This window comes from Lynx rufus, unplaced genomic scaffold, assembly GCF_022079265.1.
Source record: "Lynx rufus isolate CCGP_SWC_20201006 ecotype Redwood Valley unplaced genomic scaffold, mLynRuf1.p SCAF_4, whole genome shotgun sequence".
Classification (NCBI taxonomy): Eukaryota; Metazoa; Chordata; class Mammalia; order Carnivora; family Felidae; genus Lynx; species Lynx rufus.
In genome coordinates, this window is record NW_025814856.1 from 137,092,600 (window position 1) to 137,112,855 (window position 20,256).

The 20,256-nt window shown below is 37.1% G+C and overlaps 1 protein-coding gene across 1 annotated transcript; it reads right to left on the reverse strand.

Moving 5' to 3' along the window:
• Nucleotides 1-279: 279 nt before the first annotated feature.
• Nucleotides 280-20,047, reverse strand: ANKRD7 (ankyrin repeat domain 7). Its single transcript, XM_047095240.1, is given in 10 exon segments — nucleotides 280-386; nucleotides 1,671-1,826; nucleotides 5,098-5,207; nucleotides 5,340-5,417; nucleotides 13,719-13,771; nucleotides 13,773-13,863; nucleotides 14,542-14,648; nucleotides 16,574-16,747; nucleotides 16,901-17,015; nucleotides 19,818-20,047. Coding segments are annotated over 10 exon segments (1,221 nt in total).
• Nucleotides 20,048-20,256: the final 209 nt, after the last annotated feature.

Consider the following 20,256-nt stretch of genomic DNA (forward strand, 5'->3'; position numbering starts at 1 on the left):
CTTGTGCCTTGCTTTTAGTGGCTTGTTGAATCCCTGCTAACACAGAAAGTCACCACTGGGTCTGAATTATGCTCAACTTCATGTTGAGTTCCTGGGCTATTTATTCTCAGCTTGGTAATAAACTAAGATGAATGTTTTGGTTTCCTAGTTCATATCAAGGTTATGTTTATACTACCTGTAGTCTATTAAGTGTACAATAGCATATGTCTAAAGATATAATGCACATACCTTAATTAAAAATACTTTCTTACTAAAAAATGCTAACCATTATCTGGGCGTTCAGCGAGTCATAATCTTTTTGCTGGTGGAGGGTCTTGCCTCAGTGCTGATGACTGCTGACTGACTAGGGTAGAGGTTGCTGAAGGCTGGGATGGCAATGGCACTTTCTTAAAATAATGCAGTGAAGTTTGCCACATCAATGGACTTTGCAAATGATTTCTCTGTAGCATGTGATACCGTTTCATAGCATTTTACCCACAATAGAACTTCTTTTAAAATTAGAATCTATCCTTCCAAAACATGCTGCTGCTTTATCAACTAAGTTTACACCATATTCTAAATCCTTTGTTGTCATTTCAGCAATCTTCATAGCATCTTCACCAGGGGTAAATTTCATCTCAAAGACTCACTTTATTTGCTCATCCATAAGAAGCAACAACTCATCCATTAAAGCATTATCATGAGATTACAGCAATTCAGTCATATCTTCAGGCCCCACTTCTCATTCTAGTTCTCTTGCTGTTTCTATCACATCGGCAGTTACTTCCTTCACTAAAGTCTTGAACCCTTCCCTTCCAAGTCATCCATGAGGGTTGGAATCAACTTCTTCCAAACTTCTCTTAATGTTGATATTTTGTCTTCTTCCTATGAATCACGAATGTTCTAATGGCATCTAAAATGATGAATCTTTTCTAGAAGGTTTTCAATTTACTTTGCTCAGATGCATGAGATGAATCACTACTTATGGCAGCTCTAGCCTCACAAAAGTGTACAAAAATGTATTCCTTAAATAATAAGACTTGGAAGTCAAAATTACTCCTTGATCCATGGGCTGCAGAATGGATGCTATGGTAGCATGAAAACAGGCACTATTCTCCTTGCACATTTCCATGAGAACTCTTGGATGACTGGGTGCATTTTCAAAGAGCAGTCATATCTTGACGGAATCTTTTTGTCTGAGCAGTAGGTGTCAACAGTGGGCTTATAATTTTGAGTAAACCGTGTGGTAAAGAAATGTTCTGGCTTTGTTATTCCATGTATAGAGCACAGGCAGAGTAGACATAGTATATTTCTTAGGGGCCCTAAAATTTTTGGAATGGTAAGTGAGCAATGGCTTCCTCTTAAAGTCACCAGCATTAGCCCAGAACAAGAAAGTCAGCCTGGCTTTGAAGCTTTGAAGCCAGGCATTGACTTCTTCTCTCTAGCTATGAACATACTAGATGGCATCTTCTTCCAATACAAGGCTGTTCTTTCTACATTGAAAATCTGTTTTTTAGTATAGCCACCTTCATGAATCATCCTAATTATTATCAATTATTATTAGCTAGATCTTCAGGAGAACTTGCTGGAGCTTCTACATCAGCACGTGCTGCTTCACCTTGCACTTTTATGTTATGGCAATGGCTTCTTGCTCTAAACCTCATGGCGACCTCTGCTGGCTTCAAACTTACCTTCTGCAGCTTCCTCACCTTTCTCAGCCTTTATAGAATTGAAGAGAGATAGGACCTTGCTCTGGATTAGGCTTTGACTTAAAGGAACGTTGTGTCTGGTGATGTCTCCAGACCACCAAAATTTTCCCCACATCAGCAGTAAGGCTGTTTTGTTTTCTTAATTCATATTAAGTTAACTTGATTAACACTTTCAATTTCCTTCAAGGACTTTTCCTTTGCATTCACAACTTGGTTAGCTATTTGGCACAAGAGGCCTAGCTTTTGGCCTATTTCAGCTTTCACCATGCCTTCCTCACTAAGCATAATCATTTCTGCCTCTGATTTAAAGTGACTGACTTGAGACTCTTCCTTTCACTTGAACACTTAAGAGTCCATTATACAGTTATTAATTGTTCTAATGCCAATGCTGTTGTGTCTCTGAGAATAAGGAGGCCTGAGGAGAGGGAGAGAGAAGGGGAACAGGAGGTTTGGTGGAGTGGTCAAAATACATGTTTATCGATTAAGTTTGCTGTCTGATGTGGGTGTGGCTTGTGGCACAAGCCAGTTATAATAGTAACATCAAAAATTACTGATCGCATCACCATAACAAATATAATAACAACGAAAGTTTGAAATATGAAAATTACCAAAATGTGACACAGAGACATGAAGTAGGCAAACTCTGCAAGAAAAATGGTGCTGACAGACTTGTTTGATGCAGGGTTACCACAAACCTTCTAGTTGCAAAAAAAATATTTCCAAAGTGCAATGAAGCAAAGTGCAATAAAATGAGGTATGCCTGTATTTGGCAACTGAATATTTCCTATCACCAGACATTTTACAAGTGGTGAGGATTTACTATGAACCAAAAGTTCAAGGTCTCACAGATCTTGCAATCCAAAAGGCAAGGGGGAGAGGAATAGATACTAAAACATTGTAAGTGACAGAAGGGCCAGGCAGCCAGAGAAGACTTCATTGATGTCCCACATGAGGTGAGGAAGCGTCCCAGCAGACAACTCAAGGAAGAGTCTTCCAGGGAAGAACCCTGAAGCTACACTGTGATGGATGTGTTGGAGGTAGGAAACGGAACACAGTGAAAACTATGTAGTAGGTATTGTTTTTAAAAAGAAAAATGTAAAACTGTAAATTCCCTTTGAGGAAAAAAAAAAAGTCAAGCAGATTTTAAAAGACTACAAAACATGCCAAAAATGAACAGATATTTTGTTTGGGTGATGACACTATGGGTGATTCATTTTCTTATTTTCTTTTCTGTAATACCCAAATTTTCATGATATGTATTATTGCAGTATTTCTCAAAAATTAAAAAAAAAGGTTTTGTTAGTGAAAGTACTTGTAAATAGGAGAGAATTTCCATTTACACAGGATTATTTATCATTTCTTCCTCTATAGCTGCAATTTCCTCTATTTTTATACACCAGTTACTTCTTTGTTTTTGCTTTATTTAAATGCTCTACTGCATACCTAACACAATATATTGCAAAGCTTCCTCTTATGAATATCCCATTCAAAACTATGAGTAAAAAGATTTTTTTCTGCCTATAAGCTGAACACAAATTGTATCCTTTCAACTGACAGTTCATGATATAGATGTTTGTCTTTTGAAACTTCTCCACATCTTCTAAGGCGAAAACTGCTCTGTTTAACAAACTTTTCTTCAAATTTTTTTTTTAATTTTTTTTCAACGTTTATTTATTTGTGGGACAGAGAGAGACAGAGCATGAACGGGGGAGGGTCAGAGAGAGAGGGAGACACAGAATCGGAAACAGGCTCCAGGCTCTGAGCCATCAGCCCAGAGCCCGACGCGGGGCTCGAACTCACGGACCGCGAGATCGTGACCTGGCTGAAGTCGGACGCTCAACCGACTGCGCCACCCAGGCGCCCCAACAAACTTTTCTTCAAATGAGTGGTCAGTGAAATGCTGTGACAGTTCATTTAGTTGTTCTTTCAAAATGATTTTCTAATTCAAGGCAGCAGCAAAGGATTTGTAGAAATGAGGTTACATGTCTAGAAAACAAGTAATATTTGTAATGTCTTCATTTATGTTCAGATATTTTCATTCCCAAGTATATTTCTTAAAGTCTATGCCTCAGCTACCAGACAATTATAATTTATACATTATAATTATAATATTTCTTCATTTCATGGTCATTTTTAAAAATGCATAATTAAATGACCCCATTTGAATCTGACAGAAATACAAACTTCAAAGTTCACCATCTTTTGCAATGTCTTTTGGCAATTTTCTTGACCTAATATTTCCATTATGCTTCAAGACATAAAGATTAACATTTCACTAAAAACTGTAACATGTTTTGCCATTGATAAAAGGATGCGGGGGGAGGGGTGTTTTTAATTGTTTAGCCTCAGGAGATACTCAAAATATAAGAGTGGTATTTCTAAGTTTCTACTGCTTTATTTCCCTAAAGAAATGAAGTGTAAATCACAGAAATTCCTTACTTCTTACAGCTATGTGAACATTATAAAAAAGATAGAGAGAGGGTAGGAGAGGAGCACATTAGGATGAAGAACAAGGGCCCAAAGAAACAAAATTTCTTGAGTGTGTGACATTAAGTTATAAGGAAAATTCAGGGAAATTCTCTCACCTAGAGGCAGTAGGACCACGCACTGCTCTAAGTATCATAACTTAGATACTTTAGATTTGAGGCGATGAAGAAAGAGTGTTTGAATAGTTGTGACACTAATGGGACCACCTATTGCCATCAGGTTCCCTCTCTGCCTTAAATTTTCTTTTATTTTTCTTCTTTTTTATACTACAGGTGAAGGGAAGGGGAGGAGTGTGGCTATTGGTGAATACAGAGAATAAGTAAAAATTTTTATGTTATCTGATTAAAAAAAGTCAAAGTATGACATATCGACCAATAAAACAAAAACCAATAACAAAAAAAACAAAAAAATCCCAAAACTATGTATGTTTGTTGTTGTTTTAAAATAAGAACCAAAAATCATTTTCATAGATGCATGGTATTTTCAATTCTTCACAAATACTGTTACCTAATTTTAAGTTTTATGTGATATTAGATAGATATTATATTAACAATTTGCAACTGTATTTACCTGATGCACTTTTAGAATAAAATTTAAAATTTACTAATAGCTTTATATTTATTTAAAAATTTGTTTTTTATAACTAGTCATTATTATTACAACTAGTCACATTTTGTTTTTTTATAACTAGACTACGAATAAAAATAATCATTCAGTTTCTCTTTACATTTTTAGCCAACACATCAGAATATTTTAATTACAAATTTTCTTAAGAACAGTTTTGAAAAATATGTAATATTTCAAAATAGGAGAACTTCTATTTCAAATTTAAATGTTATTTGATAAGGCTGTATCCCTTCCTAAAAAGCAAACAAATGAAAACCATTAAGGAAAACTACTTGTTCAGTTTGTATCTTCTTACCTTCCTTCAGTTCTTCTGTATCAAATGTAGTGTCCAAGATTGTATCTTTAGAGTTAGATACCTGTTTAACTTTCTTCCCCTTTCTATAATTGGCAATTAATTGATAATATCTATCAACAAAGAGAAAATATATATAAATTCCAGAATTCATAGTCAATTAAATTCATAATATATAATCACCAAATCAAAATGTTAGACATTAGCTAATGCCTTCTTAAATATGCTACACATTCACTGCGGACCTGAAGCCTCCTTTTAAGCCAACTCCATTAACAGACACCATTTTTATTTCTCGTACTCCCATTCTCTGTTTCTTCTTCCTGCTCTCAAAATAAACCATAAGAAGGTATAAAAAGTAGCTTTAGGCTATAGTTGGTGTATTAGTTTGCTAGGGCTGCTGTAACAAAATACCACAGACTTGGTGGTATTTACATTATTGTCTCATAGTTCTGGAAGCTGGAAGTCCAAGATCAAGGTTGGTTTCTACTGAGGGCTGTAAGGGGAAGATCTGTTCCAGACTTCTCTCCTTGGCTAACAGATGACTGTGCTCTTGCTAAAAGTCGCCCCTCTGACAGCAAGCACCATTCTTGTCTCTATGTCTTAATCTCCTTTTCTTATAAGAACTCCAGTCAAACTGGATTAGGACCCACCCTACAGCACAATAATTTTAATTTAACATTTCTTTAAAAGCCCTCTCTCCAAATACAATCATCCAGATTGTGAGATACTAGGGGTTAGGACATGATTTGTGGGGGGTGGGGGGTAGAGGTAGGACACAATTCAACTCATCAGACTTGGGCTTAACAGTAAATTGACAAAGTGAAGACAATTAATTCAGGGACTGACTGAAACATATCCAGTAGGTAATAAATCTTTTCTCCATGCCTGAAAAGAGCCGACCTAGTTATTCATTAATAGACATATGGTTTCACAATTTCAGTGAAATGAATGTGCCAATGTGAGTTAAAGCCAATTGTAAAATAAATAGCTAAATATAATTCTCTCATTTGACAGTCTCGCTTAGTTTTTTTTAAAAAAAAACTACATGAAAAGCATTCTCTATGCTTCTACTTTTACTAAGCCATAGATGTGCACCAAGAAGAGAGCTAACTAGTGTGATACCAATAAGCAGAAGCCATGTGCTAAATACCGTAGATAGGCAACAACGATTTAAACAACAAAAGTCACAATTACAGAGAGCTTAGTTCCCACTGAAAAAGAGGAATAAAAGCAGAAAAGAGGACAGGGAGAATTCGATTGCAACTTAGAAGTTATTTGCAATTTTTATTGAATGCTCATTGTTCCCACATCCTAAAGGTAATTGCTTCATCATTAGGAAATTACCTCTTTTCCCTTTTACCTCTCTGAAAAAAAGAAATGATGTAATGCTTAGAATTTTAAACAGTGAACATATTAAAATAAAATTGAGAGGATAATATTCCATGGTCAACATGCTTCTATTCATTCTGAAATTAATGATGGAGTAAACTACAAAAAGAATGTTCTGCAAAACCATTTGGGGGAGATGAATGAAGATCGTAAGATTTCCTTCCCATCGAACTAGCCAATAAGAGCTTCACAAGATTTACAGATGCAAACAAGTTATTTTAGATATATAAGTATGTTTTTTAGACTAACGCATATTTTAAACATACATATATATATATATATATATATATATATATATATATATCCTAGTTGCATTTACCCAAACTTTTTAAATGATGAGGAAAATTCCCTATTTAAAAGTAACAGGAATTCTTTTTATAAAAAAGAATCCTTTCATAGAATAGATATTCATCAGTAATTTTTCGCTTTATTTAAATTTTTCTACATATGGTTTGCTTAAACCAAGGTAAAACACGGTACACATGTCCAATATTGCAAAGAAAGTATTATATTCATTTATGATTCATATATGTAATTTCATATATTTACTTTCTAAAGTTCAATTTAGACTTTAAAAATAAACATCTGAATAAATATTTATATATATATAATATACATATAAATATACATATAATATACATATAAATAATATATATGTATAATATACATATTTGTATATATGTATATAATATACATATATATACATATATATGTGTATAATATACATATAAATATATAAATAAATATATATATATAATTATATATATATATATATATTTACTTCTCTCTCTCCTGTTTCCACCACTCCTAAGATGCTCATATGGAATTAATGGTTAAAAGGTATTACTAAAATGTGAATAAGTAGGTGCAAGAAAAATAAGAAAACAGTAAACTAGAAAAAAATGTCTATGTAAAATTAAAATTTTACCTTAAAATGAAATTATAAGGAAAATATCCTGTCTATTGTTTAATTTCATTAGCTATAAAGTAAATTTCTGTTCATTGCATCTTACTTCCACATTGACTTTTTTTAAAAAATTTTATTTTAGAGAGAGGGAGAGAGAAAGTGTGTGATCTGGGGAGAGGGGCACACGGAGAGAGAGAGAATCCATAGCAGGCTCCATGCTCAGCACGGAGCCAGACACGGGGCTTGAGCCCACAAGTCTGGGATAACGACCTGAGCTGAAATCAAAAGTCGGACACTCAATTGACTGAGAAACCCAGGTGCCCCTCTCATTGACTATTAAAATTTAGAAATGCATATTCATACATTAAAAGTTTTGTCTTTTATTTATTTATTTAATATGAAATTTATTGCCAAATTGGTTTCCATACAACACCCAGTGCTCATCCCAACAGGTGCCCTCCTCAATACCCATCACCCACCCACCCTCCCCTCCCACCCCCCATCAACCCTCAGTTTGTTCTCAGTTTTTAAGAGTCTCTTACGTTTTGGCTCCATCCCTTTCTAACCTTTTTTTTTTTTCCTCCCCCTCCCCCATGGTCTTCTGTTAAGTTTCTCAGGATCCAAATAAGAGTGAAAACATATAGTATCTGTCTTTCTCTTTAGGACTTATTTCACTTAGCATAACACTCTCCAGTTCCATCCATGTTGCTACAAAAGGCCAGATTTCATTCTTTCTCATTCCCAAGTAGTATTCCATTGTGTATATAAACCACAATTTCTCTATCCATTCATCAGTTGATGGACATTTAGGCTCTTTCCATGATTTGGCTATTGTTGAAAGTGCTGCTATAAACATTGGGGTACAAGTGCCCCTATGCATCAGCACTCCTGTACCCCTTGGGTAAATTCCTAGCAGTGCTATTGCTGGGTCCTAGGGTAGATCTATTTTTAATTTTTTGAGGAACCTCCACACTGTTTTCCAGAGCAGCTGCACCAGTTTGCATTCCCACCAACAATGCAAGAGGGTTCCCGTTTCTCCACATCCTCTCCAGCATCTATAGTCTCCTGATTTGTTCATTTTAGCCACTCTGACTGGCGTGAGGTGGTATCTGAGTGTGGTTTTGATTTGTATTTCCCTGATGAGGAGCGACATTGAGCATCTTCTCATGTGCCTGTTGGCCATCTGGATGTCTTCTTTAGAGAAGTGTCTATTCATGTTTTCTGCCCATTTCTTCACTGGATTATTTGTTTTTCGAGTGTAGAGTTTGGTGAGTTCTTTATAGATTTTGGATACTAGCCCTTTGTCCGATATGTCATTTGCAAATATCCTTTCCCATTCCGTTGGTTGCCTTTTAGTTTTGTTGATTGTTTCCTTTGCAGTGCAGAAGCTTTTTATCTTCATGAGGTCCCAATAGTTCATTTTTGCATTTACTTCCCTTGCCTTTGGGGATGTGTCAAGTAAGAAATTGCTGCCCCTGAAGTCAGAGAGGTCTTTTCCTGCTTTCTCCTCTAGAGTTTTGATGGTTTCCTGTCTCACATTCAGGTCCTTTATACATTTTGAGTTTGTTTTTATGAATGGTGTAAGAAAGTGGTCTAGTTTCATCCTTCTGCGTGTTGCTGTCCAGTTCTCCCAGCACCATTTGTTAAAGACACTGTCTTTTTTCCATTGGATATTCTTTCCTGCTTTGTCAAAGATTAATTAGCCATACGTTTGTGGGTCTAATTCTGGGGTTTCTATTCTATTCCATTGGTCTATGTGTCTGTTTTTGTGCCAATACCATGCTGTCTTGATGATTACAGCTTTGTAGTAGAGGCTAAAGTCTGGGATTGTGATGCCCCCTGTTTTGGTCTTCTTCTTCAAAATTACTTTGGCTATTTGCGGTCTTCTGTGGTTCCATACAAATTTTAGGATTGCTTGTTCTAGCTTCGAGAAGAATGCTGGTGCATTTTGATTGGGATTGCATTGAATGTGTAGATAGCTTTGGGTAGTATTGACATTTTGACAGTATTTATTCTTCCAATCCATGAGCACGGAATGTTTTTCCATTTCTTTATATCTTCTTCAATTTCCTTCATCAGCTTTCTATAGTTTTCAGCATACAGATCTTTTACATCTTTGGTTAGATTTATTCCTAGGTATTTTATGCTTCTTGGTGCAATTGTGAATGGGATCAGTTTCTTTATTTGTCTTTCTGTTGCTTCCTTATTAGTGTATAAGAATGCAACTGATTTCTGTACATTGATTTTGTATCCTACAACTTTGCTGAATTCAGGTATCAGTTCTAGGAGACTTTTGGTGAAGTCTATCAGGTTTTCCATGTATAATATCATGTCATCTGCAAAAAGTGAAAGCTTGACTTCATCTTTGCCAATTTCGATGCCTTTGATTTCCTTTTGTTGTCTGATTGCTGATGCTAGAACTTCCAACACTATGTTAAACAACAATGGTGAGAGTGGACATCCCTGTCGTGTTCCTGATCTCGAGGGAAAGCTCTCAGTTTTTCCCCATTGAGGATGATATTAGCTCTGGGCTTTTCATAAATGGCTTTTATGATGTTTAAGTATGTTCCTTCTATCCCAAGTCTCTCGAGGGTTTTTATTAAGAAAGAGTGCTGAATTTTGTCAAATACTTTTTCCACATCAATTGACAGGATCATACGGTTCTTTTCTTTTATTAATGTGATGTATCACATTGATTGATTTACAAATGTTGAACCAGCCCTGCAGCCCAGGAATGAATCCCACTTGATCATGGTGAATAATTCTTTTTATATGCTGTTGAATTCGACTTGCTAGTATCTTATTGAGAATTTTTGCATCCATATTCATCAGGGATATTGGCCTGTAGTTCTTTTTTTTTTTTGCTGGGTCTCTGTTTGGTTTAGGATCAAATCCTAAATCAAGTAATGCTGGCTTCATAGAATGAGTCTGGAAGTTATCCTTCCCTTTCTATTTTTTGGAACAGCTTGAGAAGGATAGGTATTATCTCTGCTTTAAATGTCTGGTAGAATTCCCCAGGGAAGCCATCTGGTCCTGGACTCTGATTGTTGGGAGATTTTTGATAACTGATTCAATTTCTTTGTTGGTTATGGGTCTGTTCAAGTTTTTTATTTCTTCCTGTTTGAGTTTGGGAAATGTGTGGGTGCTTAAGAATTTGTCCATTTCTTCCAGGCTGTCCAGTTTGTTGATATATAATCTTTCAATGTATTCCCAGATAATTGCTTGTATTTCTGAGGGATTGGTTGTAATCATTCCGTTTTTCATTCATGATTTTATCTATTTGGGTCCTCTCCCTTTTCTTTTCGAGAAGTCTGGCTAGAGGCTTATCAATTTTATTTATGTTTTCAAAAAACCAACTCTTGGTTTCATTGATCTGCTCTACAGTGTTTTTAGATTCTATATTGTTTATTTCTGCTCTGATATCTATTATTTCTCTCCTTCTGCTGGGTTTTGGGTCTTTGCTGTTCTGCTTCTAGTTCCTTTAGGTGTGCTGTTAGATTTCGTATTTGGGATTTTCTTGTTTCTTGGGATAGGCCTGGATTGCAATGCATTTTCCTCTCAGTACTGCCTTAACTGCATCCCAAAGCATTTAGATTGTATTTTCATTTTCATTTGTTTCCATATATTTTTTTAGTTTCTTCTCTAATTGCCTGGTTGACCCATTCATTCTTTAGTAGGGTGTTCTTTAACCTCCATGCTTTTGGAGGTTTTCCAGACTTTTTCCTGTGGTTAATTTCAAGCTTCATAGCATTGTGTTCTGAAAGTGTGCATGGTATGATCTCAATTCTTTTATACTTATGAAGGGCTGTTTTGTGACCCAGTATACGATCTATCTTGGAGAATGTTCCATGTGCACTAGAGAAGAAAGCATATTCTATTGCTTTGGGATACAGAGTTCTAAATATATCTGTCAAGTCCACCTGATCCAATGTATAATTCAGGGCCCTTGTTTCTTCATTGATCCTATGTCTAGATGATCTATTCACTGTTGTAAGTGGGGTATTAAAGTTCCCTGCAATTACCACATTCTTATCAATAAGTTTGCTTATGTTTGTGATTAATTGTTTTATATATTTGGGGGCTCCCGTATTTGGTGCATAGACATTTATAATTGCTAGCTCTTCCTCATGGATAGACCCTGTAATTATTATATAATGCCCTTCTTCATCTCTTGTTACAGCCTTTAATTTAAAGTCTAATTTGTCTGATATAAGTATGGCTACTCCAGCTTTCTTTTGACTTCCAGTAGCATGATACATAGTTCCCCATCCCCTCACTTTCAATCTGAAGGTGTCCTCAGGTCTAAAATGAGTCTCTTGTAGACAGCAAATAGATGGGTCTTGTTTTTTTATCCATTCTTATACTGTATGTCTTTTGGTTGGAGCATTTAGTCCATTTACATTCAGTGTTATTATAGAAAGATGTGGGTTTAGAGTCATTGTGATGTCTGTAGGTTTCATGCTTGTAGTGATGTCTCTGGTACTTTGTTTCACAGGATCTGCCTTAGGATCTCTTGTAGGGCTGGTTTAGTGGTGATAAATTCCTTCAGTTTTTGTTTGTTTGGGAAAACCTTTATGTCTCCTTCTATTCTAAATGACAGACTTGCTGGATAAAGAATTCTTGGCTGCATATTTTTTCTGTTCATCACATTGAAGATTTCCTGCCATTCCTTTCTGGCCTGCCAAGTTTCAGTAGATAGGTCTGCCACTAGTCTTATGGGTCTCCCTTTGTAAGTTAGAGCCTGTTTATCCCTAGCTTTCAGAATTTTCTCTTTATCCTTGTATTTTGCCAGTTTCACTATGATATGTCATGCAGAAGATTGATTCAAGTTATGTCTAAAGGGAGTTCTCTGTGCCTCTTGGATTTCAATGCCTTTTTCTTTCCCCAGATCAGGGAAGTTCTCAGCTCTGGCTTGTTCAAGTACACCTTCAGCCCCTTTCTCTCTCTTTCTTTTCTGGAATTCCTGTGACACGGATATTGGTGCATTTGATTGCATCACTTAGTTCTCTAATTCTCCCCTCATATTCCTGGATTTTTTCATCTCTCTTTTTCTCAGCTTCCTTTTTTTCTATAATTTTATCTTCTCATTTACCTCTTCCCTCCTCTGCCTCTTCAATCCGAGCTGTGGTCACCTCCATTTTATTTTGCACCTCATTTATATCATTTTTTTTAGCTCCTCATGACTATTTCTTAGTCCCTTGATCTCTGTAGCAATAGATTCTCTGTTGTCCTCTATACTTTTTTCAAGCCCAGCGATTAATTTTATGACTATTATTCTAAATTCTTATTCCGTTATATTGCTTAAATCATTTTTGATCAATTCATTCGGTGTCACTATACCCTGGAGTTTCTTTTAAGGAGAGTTCTGTTTTGTCATTTTGGCTAGTCCCTGGGGTGGTGCCAAACTTCAGGGCACTTCCCCTGTGCTGTCTAGAGTAACTTGTGTTGGTGGGTGGGCCTCAGTCAGACCCGATTTCTTTTGAAATCCGCTCTCTGAGCAGAGCTGTTGACTTTTAACATTCCAGATGTTAAGTCCCACTGTCTGTCAGAACTCACGGAGTCCAGCCCCTCTGCTTTTGCAAGTCAGACTCGGGGGCTCTGCCTTGCCAGGCGGGCTGCCCCTAGACTGCCCCAGCTCCCTCTCACCAGTCCGGGTAGCGCACACTGCCTCTCCACCCTTCCTACCCTCTTTCGTGGGCCTCTTGTCTACGCTTGGCTCCTGAGAGTCTGTTCTGGTAGTGTTCTGGTGGTTTTCTGGGTTATTTAGGCAGATGTGGGTGGAATCTAAGTGATCAGCAGGACAAGGTGAGCCCAGCATCCGCCTATGCCACCATCTTCCCCCATTATCTCAAAAGTTTTGTCTTTTAGATTAATGAGAATATATAGGTTAATGAGAATTCTGAAAACTTATCAAACTAAAGTTAGCTGACATAACAACAATATTCAAAGCTTGAATAAAATATTTATATTACTAATGCATAAAAACATTGAAAGAGGCTTGTGTAGGTTAATCATCTTTTGCCCAACACTTTTACACAGATGTTTTATTATTGGCTATGTCACTAGTTGCTGAAATCACTGTCCTGACAGACTTCAAATTCCCACACCACTGGGGGTGAAGCTGTACACTCGGCCCACTTGTAGTTCTTATATTGACTGGATCCCACAACCAGGTGAAATCAAGGATCCCTGGGTCCCTGGGACCAGAGTTCCTAATATGGTTACCCATTCCAGAGCCACTACAGAGCCCGTTCCAGCTTTTTACTTTGGGGGCTCATGGTTCTTATGATCAAATCCCATACAACTGTTAAAAGATATGCAGTACCACTTACACAGTAAAACCATTAAAAGAAGCATAGTCCTCAGCTGTGAATCCATAAATATCTTGGGAAGATAGGTTCACTTCTTGCTGAAGAAGAAGACTGACTAAATTTGTTGGTTCATCACTTAGAGCAATCATAAGGGCTGTTCTGGAGCGAGAGATACATGAATGTGTATTTATGGATCTTAGACATGTCTTGTACATCTTTTAAACGTTAGTCTTCTAAATGTACTGTTCAAATGTAGAATCTCTATCAGGAAAAGAATCCAGGCAAGAATGTAAAAAGTGGAGCAGATCTACTCAAAAAGGTTTATCAATCACAGATTATATCATGGAGTCTAAAGATAGAAGAGTCTCTAGGAAGCAGCTAGCTCAATGGTTTTCAATCCCTGCTCCCTGGAACCCAAATCTCAAAAATCTCAAATTGCTAGGGAGGGGCATGTCTGGGGTTCTGGGGTTCTGGGTCCTCTGCCTCATTTAACTACAGCATCTAGAATTTAGAGACTGAGTTCTGGGTAAGATTCTAATTCTAATGTTATAAGTAATATAATAATAATAACAATAATAACAATAATAATAATAATAACAACAACAACCACTACCACCACCACCACCTACTAATCTGGCCGAACTGTTTGATTTTACAGAAAAAAACAGATCCTGGGTATCTAGGTAATTTGCCCAAAATAAATGGCCAGATCTTTTATCAATATCACAAAATGCATAAACATATAGGCACAAATATATATATAAACACACACACACACACATATATCATCTTATTAAGTAGCTAGAGTTATATGCTCTTATTTAGAATTTATTATACCTTTGATTCTTATCTGAAGCAGTCACATCTGCCCCTTTCTTCAGAAGATATTCTACCATTTCTGCATTATTTTCAGTAACGGCAAGTAAAAGTGGAGTATACCCATCCTGAAAATTTTATTTCAAAATGATTATTTAAACTATGGTACTAATATTTTTGCATTTTATTATATACATTTTAGATTTAGGTTTAATTTAAAATATAAGTGTGTTACCACCTCACACCTGTCAGAATGGCTAAAATTAACAACTCAGAAAACGGATGTTAGCAAGGATGTGGATAAAGAGGATTTTTTGCACTGCTGGTGGGAATGCAAACTGGTGCAGCTACTCTGAAAAACATTATGCGGTTCCTCAAAAAATTAAAAATATAGTTATCATATGACCCAGCAATTGCACTACTAGGTATTCATCCAAAGGATACAAAAATGCTGATTCAAAGGGGCACATGCACCCCAATGTTTATGGCAGCACTATCAACAATGGCTGAATTATGCAAAGAGCCTAAATGTCCATTGACTGACAAATAGATAAAGAAAATATGGTGTGTACATACAATGGCATATTACTTGTGATCAAAAAGAATGAAATCTTGCCATCTGCAACAACGTGGATGGAACTAGAATGTATTAGGCTAAGTGAAATAAGTCAGTCAAAGATAAATATCGTATGATTTCATTCATATGTGGAATTTAAGAAACACAACAGATGAATATAGGGGAAGGGAAGGAAAAATAATATAAAAATAGAGGGAGGCAAACAATAAAAGACTCTTAAATACAGAGAACAAACTGAGGGCTGCTGGAGGGATACTGGGTGGGAGGATGGGCTAACTAGGTGATGGGCATTATGCAGAACGCTTGTTGGGATTAGCACTGGGTGTTATGTATAAGTGATGGATCACTAAATTCTACTCCTGAAACCATTATTACACTATATGTTAACTTAGATATAAATAAAATAAAAGACAAATAAAAATAAAAGATAAGTGTGTTAATAAGAAACCTCTGAATATATACTTTAATTTTGAAAAGGTTTTGATATATAACAAAATATGATTTCAGAGACCAAGAAAACAAACTGGAGTTGGGTCCGTAAAAATTAAAATTAAAGTTTCTACTTTAGGCTTAATTCAAATTGTGGGCAAGAGAAGCCTGGAGTATTTAAGTGATAAGCACCTCGTATTTAATGTAAATATTACAAACCATCAATTCACACGTCATAATATTACACTTGAGTTTCCACAGAATTTCATTTAAACTTCCAAGCCTGGGCATTTATTTTGGGCTGTCATGGAGACAAAATATCAGTGAACTTAAGTGTTAAGAAGCTTTTTTTAAAAAAACAAACAAAAACAAACAAACAAAACCCCTCATCTCTACAGGAGAGTTGGATTACTTTTAGTATAGTAAGTGATTTTCTATGTCAACCCTATTTTCATTATCTATGAGTATATAAATAAGACAGGAAAAAAACGTAGGCTTATGATTTTTAACCAATATCCACTTCTAGGGAAATCAGATATTTCTCATTTGATATAAGCCTTTGAACAGTTATCATTGTTAAACATAATGCTGTTTTGGAGGTCAACATTATAGTCTAACATGAAATGGACCAAGATTTTTTAAAAAAGAAAACCTCATCAGTATTTCATCATCTTATTCTCCTTCTCCTTTTCCCCAATTTCATTTTGGAAAATTCATGCTTCATATAACATGTGTTTCAAATCATCTGCAATAAATACCTTTTTCCATTGATTTCTAAAATATGTTATTTTTTTTTTAATTTTTTTTTTTTCAACGTTTTTTTTTATTTATTTTTGGGACAGAGAGAGACAGAGCATGAACGGGGGAGGGGCAGAGAGAGAGGGAGACACAGAATCGGAAACAGGCTCCAGGCTCTGAGCCATCAGCCCAGAGCCCGACGCGGGGCTCGAACTCACGGACCGCGAGATCGTGACCTGGCTGAAGTCGGACGCTTAACCGACTGCGCCACCCAGGCGCCCCTAAAATATGTTATTTTTAATACACTACCTTATTTTGATATTCAAGATTAGCTTTGTGTTCAAGCAATTTTTCAACTAATGAGACACTGTGGCCACAGACGGCATAATGGAGAGCAGTATTGCCATCGAAATCTACCAGATTTGGGTATGCACCATGCTCCAGAAGAATAGTAGCACAGTCTTCCTTTGCGCACTGTACTGCCTGTCAATACAACAAAAATAAATGAGTAACCAACTTACTATCCAGGATGTATTAAACTAACGTGTGGTACTATATTTTAAAAGATGAAATCCAACCCAAGTTAACTAGAAGAACTCAACTGCATTTCAATTGAAAAGGAAAAAATTAACACACCTTAGTCAATGGAGATCTTTTTTCACCATCGCAGACATTTATTTCGCACTGTTTCTCAATTAAGAGAGATACAATATTTGAATATCCATTAGCACAGGCCAGGTGCAAAGGGGTTCTATATCAATATGACAGAACACAAAATTAGAGATAAGTCTTAGTTTGAGAAGTTACGCTACCCAAGAACATGCCAGATCATACACTTTTAAGGTATTTGCTTCAGGTACTTATTGATCTTTATAGAAAATTTATATTAATTGCTTTTTACTGAACTAATAAGGCTGTGCAAATGCCTTGAAGATCAAATATTTAACTGGTTTCACTTCAAGGAAATTTAACTATAATGAGTCAAAAAATACCTATGTATGTGTGTATGCATACCTTCATCATAAAAATGTCTTAGTAATCATTTACTATGGCTAGGCAGGGTTCTGGATGTTGAGGATCCAGCAGCAAACAAAACAGACAAAAACACCTGCTCTTATGGATCATAAATGTTAGTGGAAAAGGTAAATAAAAAGCTTGAAATAGAAAAGCATGCCAGACAGTATTAAGTGCTAAGGAGAAAAATCAGGCAGGGAAGAAGGACAGGAAATGTCAGCAAGGAGAGAACTTATAATTATAGATAGAGTTGCCAAGGAAGCCCTCGTTGATAAGGTGATTATTAAATAGACACTGTAAGGAAGTGAGAGAGGAAGCCATGTGGGTATCTGGTGGGAAAACACTCGAGGCAAAGGGAACAGCAAGTCCAAAGGTCCTAACATTTCTGGCATTTCTGAGGAACACTGAGGAGGCCAGGGAAGCTGGATATGAAGGAAAGGGAGAGTCATAGGATGTAAGATGAGAGAGAGAATAGGGTGAGAGTGAATATCATATAAGGCTGAATGAGCCATTGGAAGGACTTTGGCCTTTATCCTTAATGGGATGGAAAGCCAGGGGAAGTTAAGGCAAGGAATGATTCATTTTACATACATTTTATAGGATCATTCTGACTACTGTGTTGGGAATAAATTGAAAGGGTTGAGACAAAAAACAAATTACTGCCATTGCAGCAATTTTGGTTAAGATACGATGGAGGTTTTGCCTAGAATGGTAACCGTGAAGGTGGCAAGAAATAGTTGGATTTTAGATACAATTTGAAGGTGGAGCCAACAAAATCACATGGGTGGTATGAAAGAAGGAGAAGAGTCACGAATGACTCCAGGAGGCAAGAATGTTTCTGGCCAAACAACTGAAAGAAAGGATTTGGGATTTCTAGAAAGAGAAATGAAGATCTAAGGAGGGAAAATGGAAGCGCCGTTTGGGGATGCTTGAGATTTGTAAAGAGTGAGTGGTGGAGCCAGTGGCTCTCACAAATCAATTACTAAATTTTCAGGAACTATTCAAGCCAAATGACATCACACTGGTAGCTTGAAATCAGGGCTTCTCCTCCCTTAGCTCCACTCCCACCCTCACCTCAGAGCTTGCTATTAAACATTTACCAGTACACCACAGACTATTAGATATCCACACTGAAGTATAGGTATTTGTATATGAGTCCAGAGTTCAGGGAAGAGGTCTGGCTCAAGATAAAAAGTTGGAAGGCTTTGGAATATAGACATTTAAAGATAATCTCTCTTCACCAGGCAAGTGAAGATTAAGAGACAGAATCGTTTCAAGTTCTGAGCCCTCAAATATTTACCAGGCAGGGAGAGGAAAAGAAATCAGCAAAGGAGTCTGAAAAGCAGTGTTCACAGAGGTAGGAGAAATGCCAGGTGAACCAAGTGTCCTAAAAGACAAGTCAATATTTCGAATACTACTTATAGGGCATGGAAGATACTTGGCTGAGAATTGACCACTGAATGAAATCATTTTGAGGTTATCCATGACCTTGTAAAGTAATTGAATGGGGTGGTGTAGGATAAAAGTTGGATAAATTTAGATAACTCTGTTTTTGTCAAAGGGCATAATACTATCAGCAAACTGACATAAATCTTAAGAACCATAGTTTCCAGTTACCCAGTTATGGTGAAAAATAATGCTCTTCATACCCTATAACTTGAAAATGCCCCCAAAGATTTTAAGGTAGGCACAGATAGTACATATTTTGTTATTAATGTCAAACACATAACTTCTATGTTTCTTAATATATAAAATTAATTTTGTTTTTGCAGTAAGTGGTTGTTGATGGACTTTTTCTTTTTTTAAAAAAAAAATTTTTTTTTCAACGTTTATTTATTTTTGGGACAGAGAGAGACAGAGCATGAGCGGGGGAGGGGCAGAGAGAGAGGGAGACACAGAATCGGAAACAGGCTCCAGGCCCCGAGCCATCAGCCCAGAGCCCGACGCGGGGCTCGAACTCACGGACCGCGAGATCGTGACCTGGCTGAAGTCGGACGCTTAACCGACTGCGCCACCCAGGCGCCCCTTTTTTTTTTTTTTTAAAATTTTTTTTTTGATGGACTTTTTCAAGAGACTCTGCAATTGAAAAAAATCATCAGAGATCCACATTAAAGTCAATTGTTTTGCTGTCTCAAAATATTAAAATCTTAACAACCACTATTCTGAGAGGTCTCTCTACTCTTTTCCTATTAGTATATTAGTAGTATGGTAAATCTTGGATGGCTTAGGACAATATATATGTATCAAGTTAAAAACAGTAGTTCGGGTAAAGGGTGAAATGCCAGATGTAGATTAATGCGGCGGGGGAAGTGGTGGCAATCAGGGAAGGCACAGATGCCCTCAAATATCCAGGTAAGCATTAAACAAAATAACAAGCTGGATTTGGGCACGTGACCCTCTGTCAGTGGTTACCTGACCTCTCCACTGTGGAAAACCTGTAGCGACAACCCATGAAGGAACCCAGACAAGTCCTGCTCCTGATTACAGGACCCAGTGGACCCAGCTTCCCTTCCACACTGCCCTTCATCCGTCTGGTCACCTGTACTGTCTGTCCCGTACATTCACATCACGTTTCTTGAGCTGAAGGTACTCCTTCACCTTCTCCAAATCCCCGACGGAGGCAGCTTTGTGAAGTTTCTTTAAATCTTTATCTCGAAGGTTGTAGCCTGGCTGGGCGGGGTGGTAGGTACTGGCCTGGGCCACAGGCAGGTGCGAGGAGGGGCCTTGAGGCTCATCCTTCCTTCTCCAGAAGGTGAGAAGCTTCTTCATGGTGGCAAAGGAGACAGTCCTTCAGCTGGACCAGGATGTCCCGGTCACTCCTAACTCCCCAACCTGCCCCTGGGGCCTGGACCCCCTGGCTTGAGGGTGCGTCCGGGCAGGTCTTCACCCCACTCCAGGAGTCCAAGCTAGCCAGAGACAGGAAGTGAACCAGTGACAGGAAGCGGGCAAAGACAAAGGGGTTGGGCCACTTGCCTGGG